The 22,831-nt window shown below is 49.2% G+C and overlaps 2 protein-coding genes and 1 long non-coding RNA gene across 5 annotated transcripts in view; 2 read left to right on the plus strand and 1 right to left on the minus strand.

Moving 5' to 3' along the window:
- CFAP57 (cilia and flagella associated protein 57) overlaps window positions 1-2,480 on the plus strand; it is an 84,643-nt gene extending 82,163 nt beyond the window's left edge. For all 3 annotated transcript variants that reach the window (XM_032247209.1, XM_032247207.1, XM_032247208.1), the window contains one exon: window positions 2,100-2,480. In XM_032247209.1, coding sequence (XP_032103100.1) covers window positions 2,100-2,314 — 215 coding nt within the window. In that variant the 3' untranslated portion in view covers window positions 2,315-2,480. The remainder of the gene's footprint in view (window positions 1-2,099) is intronic.
- The window catches only part of LOC116529404, a 56,563-nt gene extending 39,418 nt beyond the window's left edge, over window positions 1-17,145 (minus strand). The window contains exon 1 of the long non-coding RNA XR_004259490.1: window positions 17,090-17,145. This is a non-coding gene — a long non-coding RNA (uncharacterized LOC116529404). The remainder of the gene's footprint in view (window positions 1-17,089) is intronic.
- Window positions 17,108-20,399, plus strand: TMEM125 (transmembrane protein 125). The gene is made up of 3 exons (XM_032247211.1): window positions 17,108-17,196; window positions 18,567-18,734; window positions 18,969-20,399. The coding sequence occupies exon 3, from the start codon at window positions 19,114-19,116 to the stop codon at window positions 19,762-19,764; it is 651 nt and encodes a 216-aa protein (XP_032103102.1). The 5' UTR covers window positions 17,108-17,196; window positions 18,567-18,734; window positions 18,969-19,113; the 3' UTR covers window positions 19,765-20,399.
- Window positions 20,400-22,831: the final 2,432 nt, after the last annotated feature.

Here is a 22,831-nt window from a genome sequence, read left to right on the forward strand (position 1 = left end):
GTGTTATTTGTAATAAGCCTTAGAGGGTTGACTACAGGCATATATAACTTTGATAAATAAATGAAGAAAATATTAGGAAAAGCATGCTTTCCTTTCAGTTTTCTATTACAGGCACATTCTTATTTTTCTTCCTTTGTGCATATGGGAAAACTGACAAAGATAATCTTTTTTGAAAAGAAAGAATCAAAGCAAAATAGAATGAATTAGGAAACTAAAGGTCGACTAGAGGAGAAAGCTTACCTTGCATACGAAGATCGATGAGAAAGTGAGAAAGTGTTTGTGTCAATCTTGACTCTGGATGATGGAAAGAAAAACTTGAGACAGATCTCTGCATGAGAATTTCTAACCAAAAGTCCCCACTCAGACAAGTTTTAGCCTAGAATTTGCATTCGATTTGTGCCTCCAGGCAATCTCAGCTGAAAATTTACCTTAAAAGGACACCACCGTAGTAGTGCCCTTAGGCCCCAATTAGAAGCAATGCACATTTTCTCTGGAGGAGTAAAGCTTAAATACAGGCTTCACGGTGGCCTGTAATCCTAGCACTTTGGGAGGCCGAGGTGGGTGGATCACCTGAGGTCAGGAGTTCACGACCAGCCTGGCCATCATGGTGAAACCCCATCTTTGTATAAAAAAATATATATATATATACAGACTTCAAAGAATTCCCATAGATAGTGTTCTGAGGAACATAAGCTCATAATCAAAAGTCATAAATACTTGGGAAAATAAACCACCAGGAGTGAAAATCAACAAAAATGTCAAACTACAGAATAAAACCAACAAAGACTCATAGCTAGTACAATTATTAAAATAAGAAAATTTCATGTCTGAAAAAATAAAAAAGGAATTTGAAAAATAAGACAAAAAAGCGAAAGTCTTCCAAAACTACACAGGCAAATTTGAAAAAGAACCAAATAATACTTCTAGAAATGAAAACTATTATAATTAGAAGCTCAATGGACAGATTGAACAGTAGATTAGACACATCTGAAGGGGGAATTTGTGAGCTAAAAGAATAAATTGCCCAGATTGCAGCCCAGAGAGATGAAGATATAGTAAAAGACAGCGAGGATAGAGTGGGATAATGCAATGTATGCCTAATTGAAGTTTGAGAAAGAAAGAGGAGAGGCAACATTACAATAAGGAACAGCCAAGAGTTTTTCCAGAACTGATGAAAGATGTCACTTATCAAATCTAGGAAGCCCAGTGGATCCCAAGGAGAGCGCATGGGACAGGAGGGCAAGGCAACTAGAAAACTGAGGGTGCTGCTGGGAAGATGAAGGAAGAAACTCACTGGGGCCAGAAAAGGGAGTGAATCTAAAATGAGCTGATTTGGTAGGCAATAAATGGAGTTGTCCAGGAAGAGGGGGTCTTGGTTCAGTCCATGTGTGTCACGCATAGAGCAGTTACAACGGATGTGGTCAGAGAATGGAGGACAGTGCTAGAGTGAAAGGCCCAAACCATGGCACCCAGGTGGCGAGGGAGGGGAAGCCACAGGAGTGGGTGCTGGCATGGCATGGAGGCCAAGGTCACTAATGCTGCGAGCTCAGCCTTGTGGGACAAGGGTGAGCTGTGGACCCTGGTGGACACTGCCATTCCCCAGCACCTGAGACAGGGAAGTTGACTCAGGGGAGAAAGTCCTCAAGGACTAGTGAGTGGACACACCAGGAGGGGCAGGAAGGGATCTTTCTCCAGGAGCAGGGGTTTTGCCCAGGGAGGAAGACTGGCAGTTCAGAAGCCAACATAGGTCAGCAGAATTGTGCCACCTTGCCTAGGATGTGGGGAATAGGAGAAGGGGCAGCCTCTACGGGTGGGGACCTCCGTGCAGGTGGATCTGGGGGCTCAGGAGAGGGGCTGGGCTCAGGTAGTTCTCAGCATTCAACTCATCACTCTGAAGTGTATCGCTTCACGTCTCCGTCTCTTTGCAAGACAGATGGACAAAATGGCTTGCCTCTGTACCTCTAGCCTCTGGGATTGAGTGTCTGCTCCACAGTAGGTGCTCAATAAATGTTTGAGGAAGCAGGGAGGGAGGAGGGGAGGATCGGCTCTGCACCAGTGCAGTGGACAGGCCCACATGAGTCCTGCTCTGTCCCTCACAGAACCCAGCAAGGACATGCCCAGCACGGCTCCCACCACGAGGTTGAATGAGAAAGAAGAAACTGGGAGGATCATCGAAATGCAGCGCCTAGAAATCCAGCGCCTCAGAGACCAGATCCAAGAGCAAGAGCAGGTCCCAGGGTTCCATACCCTCACTGCAGTTCGGCTCCCTTCCCTCTCCAACTCGGAGGCAGACTTTGAGGTGAAGACCAACTGACCACCTCTGGTGAGCCATCTCCGGCCACAGCCAGAAGAAACATGGCATGTCTGTCCCCAGGCCAGACTTGTGGTTACAGTCTGTATGGTTCCTGCAGCACTGACCCCTCCAACTCTTTCTCTTGCCCTGGGGAATTTGGGACACAGAATAAAGGTATTTGCCCACACCTTGTCTAATGACTGCTTAGCTGGGGGACCAAGGCCAGGAGAGGGAGAGAGGGAAGCCTGAGGACATGGGGCTCCAGCTCACCCGAAGCCACCTCTGCTTGTCCCTATGTGGGCATAGGACTCCCTGGCACTGAGAGATCACACTGGACTTGGGGCTGGCTTCCTGCCACCCTTTCTTCCAGGCCTCGAGGATGGAGCTGCCTGCTGCTCCTCACCTGGACTCTTCTCTGCCAACTCAGTCAGGACCAAATTCTGCTCATTCCTGTCTCCTTCAGGAAATGCAGCGAGTCTTTCTGAGGATTTTTTTATTTTTATTTTTTTTTTGAGATGGAGTCCCACTGTGTCCCCCCAGGTTGGAGTGCAATGGCATGGTCTCGGCTCACTGCAACCTCTGCCTCCCAAGTTCAAGTGATTCTCCTGCCTCAGTCTCCTGAGTAGCTGGGACTACAGGTGTGTGCCACCACACCCAGCTAATTTTTGTATTTTTAGTAGAGACAGGGTTTCACCATGTTGGCTAGGCTAGTCTGGAACTCCTGACCTCAAGTGATCTACCCACCTTGGCCTCCCAAAATGCTGGGATTACAGACATGAGCAACCGTGCCCAGCCTCTGAGGATTTTTTTTTTAATCTGTGTAAAAAGGGAAAAGATGACAGTAAAATAACAGACATGAAAGTGTTGCAAGAATTCCCCAAAGTTTTATGTTATCTGTGGACCCTGCTCTTGGGACCGTAAGCAGAGCTCTGCCCTCATTTCTGTTGCCTCCATGTCATTCTAGACTCGTCGTCTTTGTTCTGCAGGGTCCTGCCCTGCTCCTCCATTTCTGGGGTAGGAGGGGATGCACTCCTCCCTCTAGTTATTCCTCTCAGGCTCCATCCTAGGAGACCCAGCCACACACAGGTACCAAGAGAGACAGCCCTTATGCACTAAAGAGCAAAAGATTATAATCCAATGTCCCCATCTTCTCCCATCTGCAGAGGCCAGACACCCCTCTAAGAAATGTTTAAGCCCACAGTCCCTGCTGGTCCCTGCTGGTCACCTCTGGCTCTCTGAAATCTGGCTTGTCCCATCTTCCCCCAGTCACTTAACTGAAACTCTGGGCACTGCTCATGGGTTGACTTTCACAGAGAGAGCTGAGGCTTGGCAGTCACATTTGGCAAGATCTCCCAAAGGCTAGGGTAGCAGGAGCATTCAGGCAAAGGCCATGGAGCAAAAGGCTCCACAGGGTCTGCAGGAGACTCTCTGCTGAGCAACAACCCCCACCCAGCCTGCACCCTGTCACAGCAGCCAGCTCATTCCCCAATGCTGGCATGTTCTTCACATGTCCTTGCCCCACTGGGAAGCCAGATCCAGAGAGCAGAAAAGGATCCAGGCAACCCCCAGAGAGGTTCAGCTGCAAAGATGACAGCCCATGACATTATTATGACGGGACCCAAACGTCTCCACTCCAAACTAGCATGTTGGCTTCACCTTTGCAGAAGAAATGGACTTGAAATGAGATTGGGGGATGAGCGGCCAGCAGGGGCAGGCTGTGCAGGACCTTGAGGGCACACAGAAGCTACGGGCCACCCAGAAGCCAATGCTAAGCCACTGGGAGTCACTGCCACTGCTCACCAAGCTGTTGCCACACTGGCCTCTTTTCAGTTCCTACAAGAGGCCAAGGTCTTTCCTGCCTTCAGCACTTTCCACATACAGTTGCCTCTGCCTGAAATGCTCTTGCCCCCACACCTCACTTTGTGGACTTCTATTTGTCCTTTAGATCTCGGCTTAAATGTCACTTCCTCAGAAAGGCAGTCCTTGACTCTCTCCCATCTAACTGCACCCACCGCATCATTTTTCTTCATAATCCTCACTGTAACATGTCTGTTTAGTTGCTTAATATCTGTCTCTCCTGCTAGGAGAGTTCTACAGGTTAAGGGACCCAGTAGTGGACACAGAGGATGTTGTGGGTGCCCAGGTGGCTTGAGACCAGGATGGTGGCAGCGGGGAGGAAGAGACATGAACTCTACAGACTTAAGGACTGGTGAGAGCCAAGCCAAGGGGCATGGAGCACAGGCCTTGGAAGAAGAAAAATGCAGTAGAAACTGGAGCTTCCCTGAAGACCAGAAGGAAATCCTTAATAGCTAGGACATATCAACATTCAAGTGATAGATTTTTCAACTGCAAAATGTCTTAGAATCGAGATGTCACATTTCACGTACAAGATGGACCTCGGTTCCCAGACAAGGAAATCAGAACCAAAGAGTAGTAAAGTGACTGACATGTAGTCACAAGGCAGGGGTGGGGTTGCAGCCGAGTCTGCCCAGTGACTCCAAAGGTGCTGCTCCTATGCACTGCACTGGAGAGACGCCCAGACAAAACACCGTAGGCCAAGTGAAGGTTATAGGAACTTGACACCCTGAGAATCTAAATCGGAAGTTAAAGGAGTAGAAACTCCCAGGCTTAGCTAACCTAAGCCTGGATGCTGTCCAGTTGGTGAGGAGGAAGTCTGGGCCAAGGGAGAGCCTCACCCTAGCAGAATCTGGCACTTTGGCCAGCAAGTCAACAAGGTGTTTTCTCGGCTGCACAGGGGTGCACACGACTTCTTAGTAGTAAATATAAGGCCAGAGGTTCAATCTTGCTTATGTCTCCATGTTCTGTCTACAGTGCTTTCTCCTACATCCACCCATCAGGAGGCATTGGTTCTCCAGCACCCGAGACCTCCTTCTCCTTTGCCTATCCAGACTCCATGGGGAAGCTGAAGGCACTCACCCCACTGGTGCCCCCTCCTCCTTCATGAATCTCTTCATTCCAGTTTACTGCTTCAACCCCTTCAGTGCTGGAGTGGGCCTGACAGTCACCCCCTCCTGTAGTAGCCTTAGGGCCCCTGCTGGTACCCCAGGCATTGGCACACAGACTCCGCTCTTGCTCTTGCAGTCCATCATTGAGCTCTAGGGACTCATTCAATTCTGGTGTGATGGCTGGTGCCTTTGGGGAGTGCTGTACCACTTTGGTATAATAGCCTCCAGAATTCCTCACTGGGCCCCCTCACCTTCTAAAGTTTTGGCATCAGCTGTGGCCAGGCAGTGTGAGCTACCTAGCTGAGAGTCTCCTGGAGTCCTGTTATCTCAACACGGAAAAGCTTGACCTACAAAAGATTCTAGCATCACTGTCCTGCTTCTTATACAAAGTATGGCCAGCCACTGCTGATCCCAGGAGGTACCTAAGGGCCTGGGAACATCTGTGTGCCCAGGCAGGACCCCCTTATAATCATTGCTCTGGATTTGGAGTGAGAAGTAAAAGGGAAGGCATCTTAGGGCCAGGAATGTAGTTCACTCTTTCTGAACTCCATTGAGGTGAGCTCTCCTAGACCACTGGAGGTTCAAGGGCCTGCTTATGCTTCAAGCATGCCTAAGATGCATCCAGACTGCCCTGAGCTGAACTAGGCTGGGAAGCAGATTTCCAAGGAAGTAAGCCTGCTCTGTGTACCTGGAAGCAGGAGGGACTAGCATTCCTAATCACCTACTGTGACCACTGCATACAAGAATTTGTATGTATTCTCATCTACTTTGTGTCACACGGTGGGATTTGGCAAAGGCTGCAAATAAGAACTAGTGTGAAACACCTACTGCATGTATTAACATATTAAGTGTATTGTAAGTGGGACTATGAGAATGTTAGTGAAGCACCTGAGGTTTGGTCTATGTCCTGCTGCTCACCACACAGAAAGCCAATCACCGAGAGGACAAAGATTGCCTATGAAGAAGACTTTACTCAGGTGCTGCAGCCAAGGAGATGAGCGCTCAGTCTCAAATCCATCTCCTTCACTAAAACTTGGGGTTTATGTACCAAGGAAGAAATGTAACAATGTGTAGGAAAACAAGGACTAGGGAGGCATCTGGTGCAGTGATCTTGTGAGTTTCAGTTCTCTGATACCTTTTTTGAAGGTCCTTTCCTGAGGAAGGAACTCAGATAAAACAAATACAAGTTTCAAGCTTTAACAGCAGAAGGATCAATTTCTGTGTTCCTACAAAGAACAGTCTATGGGAGTATTGGGCCGGTTTCAGTACTTCCTATTTATCAACTGCTCAATCATGCAGAATCCAGCTGTCAGTCTTTCTGGCTGCCTCATGCTGAGGAGGGGTGTCATAGGCAGCTCCATACCATGGGTGACCATGTGGCCACTGAGGAATCAAAGGTTAATCTAATATAGAGTTTTCTTCTTATGAAACACAATTTTTCTCTCTCCAGTCTGCCACGTCCACCAAAGGCAAATCACAGCGGGACCAATCTACCTCCAAAATAAGCTTCAGTCCCATATACTTGACCTGATTACCTGTACAAAGTGCAGCAAGCATCATTGCCAACATAAGCTCTCCGAAATTGACTTTGCTGGAACCTATCACAAGGCCATTTCTGTCCAAGCACTGGGAAAATAACCAGTTCCTCCAAGTGTGTCCCATTACAAAAGAAAACAGGTTCTTATTAAATGTATGCGAACAAACACATTCCCATGAATTATGAATATTCACAAATAGTTTCCAAATTCTGGAGAAATCAGGCATAGAGAGAGAAATGTGTTTCAGATTCTGTTTACAAAAGTATACTCTACTTAAAACACTTAAAGTATATTTCAAGGCTATAAATAGCTCAAAAGAAAAAAATTCTCCAGACTCTGAAAAACGGAAACAATCATAAATATTTCAAACAACAAAAGCCATTAAAAAATTATTTCAGTTGTTTATTAGTTCAGTCCATGCAATCAACTCCTGCTCTGTTTCATACTGGGATATGAACACATCACCCTTTCAATTAGTGCCCTGAAAGTTGTCTTTAATCCAATGGTACAATCTCCAAAGTTATCAGAAACCTGCATTCAAGAGTGCAGTGGGGCACCATCTTGGTTCACTGCAACCTTCACCTCCTGGGTTCAAGAGATTCTCACGTCTCAGCCTCCCAAGTGGCTGGGAGGCATGAGACACACCATGTCCAGCTAATTTTTGTATTTTTATTAGAGACAGAGTTTCACCATGTTGGCCAGTCTGGTCTAACTCCTCACCTCAAGTGATCCACTGCTTTGGTCTCCCAAAGTGCTGAAGTTACAGGCATGAGCCACCATGCCTGGTCCCAATTTTCTATTAAGGAGCAGATCAATACTCCAAGAAAACCCTGTTACTCCAACACATGGACCCAGACGCTGGCCTTGCATCACTGTCCTGAGGATTTGACTGGTATCAATGCTCAAAATTTATCAGGGGTTGATGCCTTCTTCAGACTCAAGAGTCAAAGCCCTGTGACTTAACAGCATAAGGATTAGTTAATAGGATATTTATACTACAGAAAGTCCTATCATTTTCTCTAACATGTTACAAATTAAAACACTGTGACTTGGTATTTAGGAATAACTGCCTGCAGCACTTCAAACCACTGTATTAAAGCAGTTAGGTTACTCATGGCCTATGTCTAATTGCTAGTATTGTAGTGACAGATCTGTGACCCACAACATCAAAAATGTGATAAGCCCAGTGCCAAACTTACCAAACTAAGACGGTTAACTTTTTCCTTCATCATTGAAGTATGGTAAATGCAAATATCAGTTTTGGAAATTCAATATGAGAAATAATCTCCTTTCACTTAAATACTATACAACAAAAAAGGACAAAGTAAGAACAAACACAGCTATTTTAAAAGCACATCGTCACACTTCCAAGACTGGGTTCTAGACACAGGACTGACAACTGATTAGGTAACTTTTACTGCGAAAATCTCCAAACCAGTGCAGCACCTGCACATATTTTGTTTTCAGGTTACACACATGAAGGTCAATCAATGATAAACAACTTGAGGTGAAAAAAAAAACAAATCACTAGAAAATATCCCCTTTTTATTACTACTTAATCCAAGCGAATGCCACTTTAAATTCGTTTGAGAGAAATTCTAATCAATATAATTTCCTTAAGGAAAGGCCAATCTTTCCTGTGTATCCATATCACAGTTTTTCTTCATCAAAGGAAATGATCTGAAACCAACCCAAACTATTGATTCAGTTGACTCACCCTGGAAACAAACATCACTCAAACAGTTCCACTCTCATCCACCTCTCCAAACAACAAAATATATAATGTACTGTTTCTGTTCAGAGCTTAAAAAAAAAATTAGTCTTTTATTTTTTAACTGTAGATCATCAGAGGCAAGCAAAACCAACCAAATTCCAAAAGGCTGGTGTGCTCCATCAATTCCTGCAGGCCCAACAAAGGTAGCCTAGGAATTCCAGATAAATAGAACAAATGATGACTTGCTAGAAATGCACAGAAAACTAACTATTCACAGAACCAAATAAAAACTTAAATAAAAGAAATTGTTTCATATATATATATATATATATATACACACACAAGCAAAACCCAAAGCGGAACAAACAGCAAACTAATGAAAATTAGAAGCAAAAATGAATAGGCAACCGACACCAATGTTTCCCCCTTTCAGTCTACCCTGGAGGCTACCATGCTATCCAGAGCCCCCACCACAAAAAAAAAAGTGACAAATATTTTATTCCGGATACACAATTCAGTACCCATAAGTCCAGTAATAACACCCCATACATTCTGTGCAATCAATAACACTAGGCACATGACCAGTAAGTCCTCCAGCACCAGCACTACTCATGCAAAACAGCAAACATAGTGTGAAGCAATGCAGGCAGGTATGTGAGATTTGGCTCCACACTAAATCTGGCTTCATGTTTAACTGTATTAAAAAAGAATTGCCAAACTGCTAATATATTTCTTTATAATATTTATTATTTTATCTTCATCAAGCCTAGAGCTTTAACTATGAAAATGTTAATTGGCCAAATTTCTCCAATTCTTTTTTTTTTTTTTTGAGACAGAGTCTTGCTCTGTCACCAGGCTGGAGTGGAGTGGCGCAATCTCGGCTCACTGCAACCTCCGCCTCCTGGGTTCAAGTGACTCTTCCACCTCTGCTACCCTAGTAGCTGGGACCACAGGCACATGCCACCATGCCCGGCTAATTTTTTTGTATTTTCAGTAGAGACGGGGTTTCACCATGTTGGCCAGGATGGTCTCGATCTCTTGACCTCATGATCCGCCCACCTCAGCCTCCCAAAGTTCTGGGATTACAGGCATGAGCCACCATGCCCAGCCTTCTCCAATTCTCTATCAGGTTTTAAAGACTATTTTATTCAGGTTTTAAAGAATATTTTATTATCTAAGCTTCTTCAACTTTCTTTTTTTTTTTTTTTTAGACAGAGTCCCACTGTCAGCCAGGCTGAAGTACAGTGGCACGGTCTCAACTAACTGCAACCTTCGCCTCCTGGGTTCAAGCAATTCTCCTGTCTCAGCTTCCCAAGTAGCTGAGATTACAGGCATGCACCAGCACACCCAGCTAGTCTGTATTTTCAGTAGAGAAGGGGTTTCACCATATTGTCCAGGCTGGTCTCAAACTCCTGACCTCAAGTGATCTGCCTTCCTCGGCCTCCCAAAGTGCTGGCATGAGCCACCACACCCAACCTAGCCAGTTTTTTCACAGCCAGTGAACTTCTGGTGCTCGCTTAAGGGCCTCCAAGTTAAAAACTTAGGTATTTTAACCAATAACTAAGAAATTCAGCTGTTTTCACCAACAGAATTCATTAGTCTGACTTATCAAAAAAATTGCAAAGAGTGTTTTATTTGGGCTGGGTTTATAGCTTTGTAACCTTCTGTGCCAAACCCTGACACCTCAAACTGTCTAGTAGAGACAAATATAGAATCCACACAGAAATGTATGCTGACAATTCTGAAGACAGTTCTATTTTCATTTGACGAATAATTTTAAAGCCAGTTTGTTTAGTAAACATTTACTTAAGTCACAGGAACTTGGAAATTGCTTAGATTTATTTACTTAATTTATGAGCACTCTTATAAACCAACACAACATATAACAATAACTGTACATACAAATGAACACATCTAGGTATGTAGACACACGCACAAATGAAAATCCAGTAGCTTTTTACCTTGGAACTTCAGCCATGCCATAGTGATACAAACTCACCAGTTTTACACAATTCCACTTTGTTTGCCCTGATAAGTAATCCCACAAAGGCTGTGAACCAAAATTTTAGGTAAAGCAGTTTCCATGGCAGTTTGATTTTTTAAAGGCCAAACCTCCCCAGACTACAAAGAACACTGGGGCTAAACAGCACCAAAGGAAACCATCACATATTAACCAGGCCTGACTCTGCTTAGAACAGTAGCACAAAAGCCTGGGCACATGCAACTCCATCCCACTTTCCCATTCAACAGCAAACTCCAGGTTCCAAACAATATTGGGGCCAGACAGTATTGCAAAAGATTATCAAACTGGATTCTAATTCCTCATGACTGTATCAAACACACACAATCACCAGAACGCTCTCCAGCTCCTGCAGCAACAAACTAACCCCAGAGTGTCCAAACTGACACCGTCAGGGTGCTTCCTGTCTTCTGTGTTTGGGCTTGATCAACCTGCAAATGGAAATTTCTTAAGGAATTTCCCAAATTGAGAGGAGCTGACCCCACTGTCTGGTACCCAAAAAAGACACTCACTTGCTGGGACACAACACAGTTACAAACAAGTCCCCAAGAGTGTCTATACTGAAACAGTCAAGGTGCTTCCCTCTCATCAGTTGGGCTTGTTCCCCCTACAAATTCACTGTAGTTAACAGTTAATTGTAGGCTTGTTCCACCTACAAATGGAGATTCCTTTAAAAATTTCCCAAATTGAGAGGAGCAGATCCTGCTGTATGGACCCACGAAGGACACTCACATATCTGGGTGCAGATGTCAAATTTCAAAGGCAGTTCTTCCAAAGCAATCAGGAATGAAGTTGGGGCTGGCTGTGGCAGGGCCAGAGGGAGACAGAAACTCGCCTCCAATCATAATTGGGTGGGCAGCTGCTTAGGAGGGCTTCTGAGACTCCCAGTCCACAGCAGCCAAGACACCACAAGCAATGTGTTCCCAGTCAGGGAACCAAAATTTATTACAGAAACCCCAGGGGTTTGGTCTAAGTCCTGCTGCTCACCCCGAGAAAGCTAATCACTGAGAGGACAAGTATTGCCGAGGGAGAAGGCTTTAATCGGGTGCTGCAGCAGAGATGAGAGCTCAGTCTAAATCCATCTCCCTGACTGACTAAAACTGCGGGTTTATATAGCAGGGAAGAAATGTAACAATGGGTAAGAAAACGAGAACTAGGGAGGGGGCCAAGGGACATCTGGTGCGGTGATCTGGTGAGTTTTAGTTCTCTGATGCTTTTTTGAGAGGCCTGAAGATCCTTTCCTGAGGAAGGAATGCAGATTAAAATATATATAAGTTTCAAGCTTTAAGACCAGAAGGGTCAATTTCTATTTTCATCCAAATGAACAGTCTATGGGAGTATTGGGCCTGTTTCAAGAATAGCCTGAAGTAGGAGCATGGCGGAAGCTGGAAGACAGCCCCACAAGTGCTGGGAGTACTGGGGAAGTTGCTCCATGTATTAACCTGTTAAGTATATTATACGTGGGGCTATGAGATTCTAGCTCTATACAGAGGCACAATGGTGTCCTCCTTCTGCTCTAAGTAACAGAAACCAACTCCAGTCAGTTTAAGCAAAAAAGGATAATTTTTGTTTTGTTTTTTGAGATGGCGTCTGCTCTGTCACCCAGGCTAGAGTGCAGTGGCATAATCTCAGCTCACTACAACCTCCGCCTCCCCAAGTTCAAACAATTCTCCTGCCTCAGCCTCCCAATTAGCTTGGATTACAGGCATATGCCACCATGCCCAACTAATTTTTGTATTTTTAGTAGACAGGGTTTTACCATGTTGGTCAGGCTAGTCTCAAACTCCTGACATCATGATCGGCCCGCCTTGGCCTCCCAAAGTGCTAGGATTACAGGCATGAGCCACTGCACCTGGCGAGAATTTTTTTTTTTTTTTTTTTTTTGAGGCAGAGTCTCCCTCTGTTGCCTAGGCTGGAGTGCAGTCATGTGATCCTGGCTCACTGCAACCCTGGCTTCCTGGGTTCAAGCAATTCTCCTGCCTCAGCCTCCCGAGTAACCACCCAGATAATTTTTCTACTTTTAGTAGGGGCAGAGTTTTGTCATGTTGGCTAGGCTGGTCTCAAACTCCTGACCTCACATGATCCTCCTGCCTCAGCCTTGCAAAGTGCTGAGGTTACAGGCTTACACCACAGTGCCCGGCCAAAAAAGGAGAATTTGTTATCTGGCTCTAGGCGTGTCTCATGGAATCTCCAGACAGAAATGCAACCAGGTCTCAAGGAGAACTTGAATCAAGGCCTGGTTCACTCCTGGAGTCCCTCTCTCTCTCATTCTTGCCCCTTTCGGCAGCCCAGCTCCCCCTTGCCAGTTCCGCTGGCAGAGGGCACCTTGGCACCTCTCATTAGTAGAAGCCCCTAAGCCAAAATGAAATAGTCCAATTTTACATTGCCAAAATTGCCAAAAAACAATTTTTTCAGCCCAGCTTGAGTCTGAGGCTCTATCTAATCAACTATAGCCACAGTGGTGGGTCACAAAACATGACCTCCTTGCTGGGATTCTTCCTTGCAGGAGGATGGTCATGGTGAATGGGACCAATACTTGGAAAGATGTCTATCTCGGGGAACTATCACTCACTGAGAAGGGGGTGGGTGCCTGGAGGCATTGGAAGCCTGTAGGTGCGCTGTGCCTTATGTCCATTGTCCCCTGAGACTGCCCTCAGGACAGCAGGAACAGCGCCTCTCCACTCACCACTGTATCTCCAGCACCTGCACAACACCTGGTCCACAGGAGGGATAAGATCAGTGGATGCTGAATGAATTATCTCTTTTTTGTTGTTGTTTCTTAAGACAGAGTCTTGCTCTGTTGCCCAGGCTGGAGTGCAGTGGCACAATCTCGGCTCACTGCAAACTCCACCTCCTGGGTTCAAGCGATTATCCTGCCCTAGCCTCCTGAGTAGCTGGGATTACAGGCGTGAGCCACTGCACCTGACAAATGTTTTGTATTTTTAGTACAGATGGGGTTTCACCATGTTGGCCAGACTGGTCTTGAACTCCTGACCTCAAGTGATCCACCCACCTCAGCTTCCCAAAGTGCTGGGATTACAGTTGAGAGCCACCAGGCCCAGCCTAATTAATCCCTCTACAACTATATAAACTAAGTCCTGTCATTCCCATCTTACAAATGAAAGAGACTGAGACACACGGAGATTAAGCAGTTTTTCTCCCATTTCACAGCTAGAGCTGGGGCTTGAACCTTCCAGATCAATCTAGCTCCAAATCCAGTGTTCTTTCTACTATTCATTCATTCACTCATTCATTCAACAAATGTTTATTGAACACCTACTCTATGCCAGTCCTATTCCAGGAGGTAGGGATAGGACAGTGAACAGACACAATCCCTTTCCTTCATGAAGCTTACAATCTAGGAGATAAAATTCCAGATTGATAAGAAAGATCCATAGCATGTCAGAAAGTGATAGTGCTAAGGAGAAACGTAAGGAAATAAAAGAAATAAGGGCAGAGGACAGGAAGTACTGGGGAGGTTGCAATTTGAGACAAGGTGGCCAAGAGGTCTCCCTGAGAAGAAGCCATTTGAGAACATTCCTGAAGGAGGGAGGGTGGGAGGGAGGGAGCTGTGTGGGTCATAGCATTCCAGGCAGATGAAGCTGCGGGTAAGGAGGCTCTGAGGTAACAGGAATTAAGCCAGAGAGGGCCTTAAGGCAACGGGCGGGCTCTGTTCCCCTGAGGAAGGTGGGCAGCTGGAGGAGCTCTCCACCTCCCGACTGGATCACAGCCACTGGGTTGAGAACAGCCTGTGTTGGCAACACGGCGCAGAAGCCTGGAGACAGCCCCACTGCCTCTGCGTTCTCCCACAGTACTCCCATTCCCCACCTTCTCGTGGATCTGCGGGTGGTTCATCCACACATTCCACTCCAGGCACGCAGCAACCTCCTAGTCCTGACCTTCACTTGTCCATGTGAATTACTAACCCAACAACCTCTGCTTGGAGGACAGAGTTCAACAGCCCTGTGAGGAGCCTGCCTTTCCACATGATTCCACGTTACCTCATAAGACCCAGAACTAGAACAGAAACTTGCCCAGTGTTTATACCGATGAAGCTTTTAGTTTTTTTTTCTCCCATCCAAAAAATTCCCTTCAAATCCCCAAGGAAAGGGGAAAAGGGAGGAAAATGTCATGGGTCGCCTGCTGCAGCTCTGCCTGAGACAGCTGGCCTATGGGTCTGGCTGGGACTGGACCCTCCTGGGGACCAGGGTGGGTAAGTAAAGGTCAGATGTGTGCAGGCGGAATCTGCAGCCAGCAAGCCCTGTGGGGCCCCTGGCTCCCTTGCTCCTGTGAGTCAAGCCCCTTTATTATAAAGGGGCTACCTTTATAATAATGCTCTGCAAAGTGGCAGGATGAACACCTGCAATGCCACCCCATTGTCTCCCCACCCTGCTCCTCCCTACCACCCTCCGATCCAGCCTGCCCTCACCTTTTTGGAGGGGAAGGACATCTAAAGCTGTGCCATCCAGTAAGGACACAGCCACATGACAGATGTGGTGCCTGGGCATTTGCAATGTGGCTGGGACAAATGAGAGGCACTGTAAGTGTAAAATACTAGCCACCAAATTTTCAAGACTTTTGGTTCACGCCTGTAATCTCTGCACTTTGGGGAGCCAAGGCAGGAGAATCGGTTGAATCCAGGAGTTTGGGAACAGCCTGGACAATAGAGCAAGGCCCTCATCTCTATTTTTAAAAATAAAAATAAAATACCCTGTGCAAAATAAACTGTAAAATAGCTCAACAACGTATAATGTATTTTGGAATTAAATAAAATATATTAATTTAACTGTACTAATCTTGTGGGTTTCTTTTTCATTTTTGAATGTGACTTTTCGACAAGTTTAAATTATATATGGGGCTCATGCTAGTGGACAGAGCTGTTCTAGAATTGTGACTGGCCCCCAGTCATCCCCATGGAACAAAGCGAAAAGATGCGAAAGCAGGTCAAGCACAATTATTTTGTGAACTGATAATGGCAAGATAAGTGTGATCTTGTTTTTCTTTTCTAGTTCACACATCAGGAGGAGAGAGCAAGAGACATCCCAGGGGCTGGTCCAGGAGATGGGCAGCTTATACCCGCTCCAGCCAGCCTGCCCTTCGCCAGTCCGGAGGGTAGTGTGTCTGTGGTGCCAGATTTGCCTATTACAAGCTCCAACGATGTCCCTGTTAAACTTCAGAACTCTCCATGGGCACCTTACACAGTCCAAGTGCCTCACTCTGGCCTTCAAGGCCGTGAACAGCCTGAGCCAAACTTGTCTTTCCAGCTTCCTGCTCAGAACCCCCACAGCTGTCCATTCACGCTTTCGTTTCATCCGCTAATCAATCATTCAACAAATATGTATTGATTACTTCCTACATATTAGCTACTGAGGTCATGATGATTAGCAAAAGAGGCACTGTCCCTGTACTTGCTGAAGACCACACATCTAGCAGGGGATGACAGGTAAGTACACAAAAGGCACTTAAGCACGTTGCAGTAAGAGTAGTTGTTGGGGAAGCACAGAGGCCATGGGTACACCAAAGAGGCACCTAAACCAGCCTGCAAGTCAGGGAGGGCTTCCTGGAGGAGGTGGCATCTCCATTGAAGAATGCAAGTCTGGCAGACTGAGGCTGGGAGTGGCAAATATCCCAGGCAAGGGACAACTCTTGAGTTCAAAAACTGGAAGAGCAGAGAGGAGAGCAGGGTGCCAGTGGCAAATGACTGGCCTGGTGCATATGGCAGGGGCTTTCTGAGCCTTGTGAAGGAGTGTGACATTGATTCTGAAGTATTTATTCTAGGAGCTCCTGTCTCCCACCCGAAAGACCTTCATCCCCTCACCGCCCCCACTCCACTCCCTGTTCACTCAAATCCTGCTTCCCCAGCAGGATCCAATCTGTGGGGTAAGCCAGGCATTTGAGGCTTTGAGAGAGAATGAGCATGGGGCTTGTGGAGGCTCCAGCCCAGGGCCAAAGAATGGAGGTACTGGAGCTGCGTTTGGGGGTCCGGTGGTGTTGGAATTTGCGGCTAAAGCTGAGTTTGAGGTTGGTGTTGATTTTGGGGGCTGGATTCAGGAACAGGAGTTGAGGTTCGGGCTGAATGTGAGGTTGGGACCCAGGATCTTAGTCAGGATTTGGGTTGGAGTTAGGAGTTGGGGGCTGAGGTTTCTAGCCAGATTTGGGGTTCGATTTGCAGCTGGAACTGGAATTGGGTTTGGAAACGGGGCTGGGGGTTGGGGCTGAGACATGCGGCAGGAGCTGGGGCCGGGGTGGAAGCTGGAAGTTCTAGCTAGGGTTTACAACTGCAGCTGGAGTAGGGAGCTGGTTTTGAAACTGGAGCTAAATCTAAATTAGAGTCAGAGCTGGGGGCGGGTTGGCGCCCAGGCTCTGGGGCAGATAGACGACATTACTCCTGCTGTCCAGGTCTGCGAATTGTGTTCCGAGCCCTAACAGCAGCAGACAGAAGCCCCTCCCTTCCCAGGAATGCCTCTGCCAAGCAGAAGGAGCAGTGCCACGTCAGCCAATCGGCTCAGGCCCTGCCCTGGAAACGACACCTGTTCATCCTCCTCCACCCACCCTCACCTGAGTGCAGGTTAGGCAGGTGAAGTGTCTCCCCGGAAACAGAGCTGGAGTGCCCCACCTGCTTGGCCCTGCCTTCTCGGATCGGATTCAGCACGTCCAGGCTTCTCGTGAGTTCCCCAATAGTCCCCCCACGCCTCACCGCCCCCACCTTCTCCCACTAGCTTTTCCTCTGAGAACCTCCACCCCCACCCCCAGCCTGGCCCCCACTGGCTCAGCACACCTGTGCAAGCACTTTCAGACCAGCGAAGCCACAGCCCAGGGGAATGCTGGGACTGACTCCCTGGCCACGCCCACCTCCCCGACTTCCTTGGGGACATCGGCACCAGCCCCCGCTCACCTGGAGGGTAGGGATCAGCCTCTGTAGAGGAGTCTCGGGGAGGACAGATACCTCGACAGGATGTAACCTGTGCACGGCCACATAATCATATTCCCAGAATGACCCAGGACCTCCGTCTTCTGCACTGTCCTGCCTTGGAGGGGGTAAATCGTTTTCATGTATTCAGAAAGCACGCTTTGAGCATCTATGCAGGCTCTAGGCCCCATTGGAATTCTGAAACAAAGATGTGAGGTGACTCATCCCCACCCCTCAAGATAAATGTTATTGTTCTCACTTTTCAGATAAGGAGACTGAGACTCTAAGAGATGAAACCCTCAGGCTTCCTGGCCTGTCCCCCAGGCCCCTCTCCTGGGCTCTGTAGGGTCCACACCCACACTTAGCACAGGGACTGGGCCTGTTTGCTTGTGTCTCTGTCTCCTGCTGCAGACTGGGGCTCCCTGAGGGCAGGGACCACATGTACTTTATTTCTGCCCAGTGTGAGACATGCTGTCCTCTGGAGGGCAGGTTAAATGAGCCACCACTGTTAGGTGCCTGGCCAGGCTCCTGCCAGTGGGAAGGACTGGAGCTGGGGTTCAAATCCAGAGCCCTCCTTCTTCCTTTGCTCCACTTTAGAGGAATCATGGAGGAGGATGGCATGGGGGAATGGCGAGTGTGGAGAAGAGCGAGGGGAGCAGGAAGACCAGTGAGGAGGTGGAGGCAGGCCATGGAGACCCCAGGGAACTGGCTGGAGAAATGTTTAGAGGTGGAGCCCGGGGACAGGACAGGGATTAGATACAGCAGAGGGAGGAGGAGCTTGCTGAGAGGGTGGTGATGCCATGCCTGAAGTGAGGAAGCAGGAGGAGCAGGTTGGGGTAAGATAACAAGCTTGGGTTGGGACCTGTTGCATCACAGGGACATCGAGGTGACAGTTGACTCAGGAGGGAGGTCTAGGCTGGAGAGAGGAATTTGGGAACTGGCAGCTTATATCACCAAACTTGTGGCTGTGAGATTGGATGTGATGTTAGGGGAGGGAGGGTGTTAGGGGTCTGGCCCTAACCAACAGAGGAGGAGGAGACACAGCCCTAAAAGAGAAGAGTCGAGGTCAGCCAGGCTTCTGGTTCCAGAAGGGTTAAGTCATAAGCACCCCCTCCATCCCCACAGCTCCCCCCCAGGAACCAGTGGTGACAGCTGAGGCCATGTGAGTCAGATCCTGAATGAGGCTTTATCTCTGGCTGATCATCCCATCATCCACCGTGGCACCAGCTCCCTCAGCCAGCCGCGATGGGACAAGCGACTGAGAGAGCCAGAGGCAGAGAGCTCAGGGCCTGGGTGAGGGGATTCCCTGGAGGGTTTGCAGGGGTGGGGAGGGGTACTCTATGGGCAGGGCACTCTCCTGGGGTCATTGAGAGGCATTCCCAAGGGACAGTGCTGCAGAAGGGGCTTTCCCAGGGGAGATTCGGGGTGACACCAGGGTGGATTCTCAGGGACCATCCCAAGGCTCCCAGGTGCGACCATGGGGGACAGGTGGGCTGGGAAGGTAAGACTGTAATCGTTCCCCTACAGGTGATGATGACCATATCCTGGACTGTGAGAGGAATGGGACTCCGGGCCTGTAACTGCCAAGCAGGTGGCAGGGGCTTCAGGCTGTGATCTGCACCCTCTGACCCCTGACACTCACCTCCTGCCCTGACCCCTGCCTGACCAAGCCATGTCTGAACAGGAGGCTCAAGCCCCAGGGGGCCAGGGGCTGCCCCCGGACATGCTGGCAGAGCAGGTGGAGCTGTGGTGGTCCCAGCAGCCGAGGCGCTCAGCGCTCTGCTTTGTCGTGGCCGTGGGCCTCGTGGCAGGCTGTGGGGCGGGCGGCGTGGCACTGCTGTCAACCACCAGCAGCCGCTCAGGCGAATGGCGGCTAGCAACAGGCACTGTGCTTTGTCTGCTGGCTCTGCTGGTGCTGGTGAAACAGCTGATGAGCTCGGCCGTGCAGGACATGAACTGCATCCGCCAGGCTCACCATGTGGCCCTGCTGCGCAGTGGAGGAGGGGCCGATGCCCTTGTGGTGCTGCTCAGTGGCCTCGTGCTGCTGGTCACCGGCCTGACGCTGGCCGGGCTGGCCGCTGCCCCTGCCCCTGCTCGGCCGCTGGCCGCCATGCTGTCTGTGGGCATTGCTCTGGCTGCCTTGGGCTCGCTTTTGCTGCTAGGCCTGCTACTGTATCAAGTGGGCGTGAGCGGACACTGCCCCTCCATCTGTATGGCCACCCCCTCCACCCACAGTGGCCATGGCAGCATCTTCAGCATCTCAGGACTGTTGTCTGCTGGCCGGCGTCACGAGACCACATCCAGCATCGCCAGCCTCATCTGACGGAGCCAGAGCCCTTCTTCCCATACCTGCCTCAGCGTCCCCAGAGCCGAGCCAGGGCGTGGATGCCTGTGGACACTGAGTATGTGCGAGTGCGTGTATGCCCCCAGCGGGGTCAGCCCTTCTGTGGGTGTGTGGCGTGTGCTTAAGAGCACACGTGTTCCCACACATCCATATCATGGGAAGGTCAGTGCGTGCCTTCTGGGACCTGGGTGTTTGTGTCCGTGGAACTGCCTGTCTGTGTCTCAGGTCAGCAGGCCCAGAAACACCTCATGCTGACGATGCCTGAGCCCCATTTTTAAAACCCCTCAAATCCAATCCTGTCCTTTAACATCCATCAGGGATTTCCATGGGGGTGACCGGTGCCCACCCAAGACCGCACCCGTGGTGCGGTCTTTCTAACTGCTGGCCAGGCAGAAAGAATATGGGCTGTGGAGTAAGACAGACCTGGAGGGACTCCTCCACTGTGCTAGCAGGTGGGGGAGTTGGGCGAGTGATTTCACCTCCCCAGCCTCTGTTCCTGGAGGTTCGTGGCTGTCGTGGTTGTGGTCATTGATTGTGAGGTGGAAGTGTCATTGTGTATCGAAGGCGGGGCTTGTGGCAGAGATGCAATAAAATGGCCGCTGCCGTTGTCACTGTCTCCACCTCATGATCTCACCTCAGAGGCCCTTCCTCCCCTACCCCATGCCCCGCCCCGTCCAAAGGGAGCTCCTCACTCCTATCTCAGCCTCATGCCTTGAAGGTCTCCTCAGCCAGGCCTGTGGTTTCTCCTCTTAGGTAGGGAGAGGATTGAGTGGATGGATGCCAGCTTTGGGAAGGTGGTGGGTTTCCAGGCCCAGGGAGGGGTGAGGGACCTGAGTCCTTCGCATTTGCTCACATGCTGTTTCAAGATGAGGCCTTACGTGTTGGGTGTTATCAGCCGGTTTCTCTGGTGTCTGCACCTCCCTTTGGCTGTGCCTCTTCCGTGGATTCCCTGAGGGCGGCTGGGAGGCTGCAGCTGCCTGCCCCACCTCTGAAACCAGAACATCCCGAGTCTGGGCAGTGGCTGACCCACTGGCCTGCTCTGGGTTCCTGGGCATGGGAGAGGTGTTTTTGTTTCGTTTTGTTTTGATTTTTTGCGATGGAGTCTCACTTTGTTGTCCAGGCTAGAGTACAGTGGCGTGGTCTCAGCCCACTGCAACCTCCACCTCCCGGGTTAAAGTGATTCTCCTGCCTCAGCCTCCCAAGTAGCTGGGATTACAGGCACCTGCTACTGCGCCCAGCTAATTGTTGTTGTATTTTTAGTAAAGACGGGGTTTAACCACATTGGCCAGGCTGGTCTCAAACTCCTGACCTCATGATCCTCCCACCTAAGCCTCCCAAAGTGCTGGGATTACAGGCGTGAGCCACCAGGCCCAGCCAGGGAGAGGTGTTTCAAACCCCCTGGGGTGGTGAGAGTCACTTCCTGCTTGGAGTCCAGCCTGGGAGGATCTTCCCTCCTATAGCGTGCAGTGACATTTCCTGGGTGATGGAGATCCTCAGGAAGCGCACTCAAATGTTTCATCACTTCCTGCTTCTCGAGGTGCAGACTGCATGAAGCCGGTGGATGATGCCCAGAGAGGCAGGGAAATGAGACCTATCTCCAAAGAGACATTACAGCAGAGCTGCAAAGGCTCTGACCACAAAAAGTTGGTTTACGCAGGCAAGGTCAGGGATGTCTCCTGGAGAAAACACCCGGCTGGCAGATGAGGGGAAGCCTGCTGCCAACGGAGCGAGGGAACAGCGTGCACAGACCCAGGAGAGAAAGACAAGGCATGTCCTAGAATGCCTTGTACAACAGAAACGGCTCCCCTGGGTGTTCCAGGGGCGCCTCATACCATATTCAAAACTGACCCTTCTCCTCTCATCTTGAACAGCTCCTCCGTCTCACCCGGAGGTGCCACGCTCAGGGGGCATCTAGGTTAGAGACTCTGGGCAGTGCTAGATGGCACCTGCACTGTCTCCTCAGTCAAGTCCAGTGACAAATCACCAACTCCTCCGGTTTCTGTCACACAGATTTGTCTGGCAATCCATATCTTCACGCTCACTGCCCAGAAGGGACCCTCTTCATCCCTACCCGAGTGGCACGGCAGGCTCCCTCTAGCTCCCTGCTTCTGCTCTTTTCTCTTCATTCCCCTTCCTGTGGCCATGCACACGCACATGCACATGCACATCCTTGAGCCAGAGTGATTGTCCTAAAGCTAAAGCGAAAACCTGCCTGAGAGCCAGTCTATGGCTGCCTACCCCTTCCAGGCTCCCTAACCTGGTTTGATCTCACTCAGAAAACCCCATGAGCAGCCCCGCTGAATTATTTCCACCAACTCCCCAGGCCCTCTCCCTTCTGCCAGCCTTTACATGTTCCATTCTCTTTGCCTTCTTGTCCTTCAAGAACCAGTTCTCCAGGGGGGTTTTCCTTGGCCCTTAGACCAGTGAGTTGCCCTCTTTCTATGCCCACAGCCTCCATTGTAGACTGGTCTGCAATTCTTTTGTGCCTTTCTCCTTGATCAGGTGAGCTCGTCCTAACCAGGTTGGCACTGTGCCCATCTGTGTATCCCTCACTCCCAGCATGGGCCTGACACAGAGTAGGTTCTTTATTGGGTGGATGAAGGACTCTGGCATGGCCTGATGGCAGTGTGTGTGCCTCCCAAGTAGCTGGGAATACATACATAATACTTTCGCTGCCTCCACTGCAACCAGAAGCCCGCTGGCATCTCTGTTCTCTCTTTGTAAAGCTGCTGCCTCCTGACTTCACTGCCCTCTCCTGTCCACTTCCCTGACCATCTGGTTAAGGTTCTGTGGCCCATCATTTCATCTGCTCTTTGACAGACTCCTCAGAGTCCTTAGCCCCCTGCCCTTGGGTCCCACCCTCCCAGCCAAACCCCCTCCATGGACAAATCCACCTATCTGTCTTGGATGCGCCTGCCCCACTGTGAGTGACCATTAGAGAAATCTGCACACCCAGACAGCCTACCGTCACTTGGGAACTCCCCTATCAAGTTCTCAGCTGAGACCAGGCATGGTGGCTCACGCCCGTAATCCCCACGCTTCAGGA

This window comes from Sapajus apella, unplaced genomic scaffold (assembly GCF_009761245.1).
Source record: "Sapajus apella isolate SASKATOON/1434 unplaced genomic scaffold, GSC_monkey_1.0 scaffold62, whole genome shotgun sequence".
Classification (NCBI taxonomy): Eukaryota; Metazoa; Chordata; class Mammalia; order Primates; family Cebidae; genus Sapajus; species Sapajus apella.

Excerpts from the sequence above, each read along its gene's own strand:
- TMEM125 (XM_032247211.1), top strand. The coding sequence starts at position 19,114 with ATGTCTGAACAGGAGGCTCAAGCCCCAGGGGGCCAGGGGCTGCCCCCG.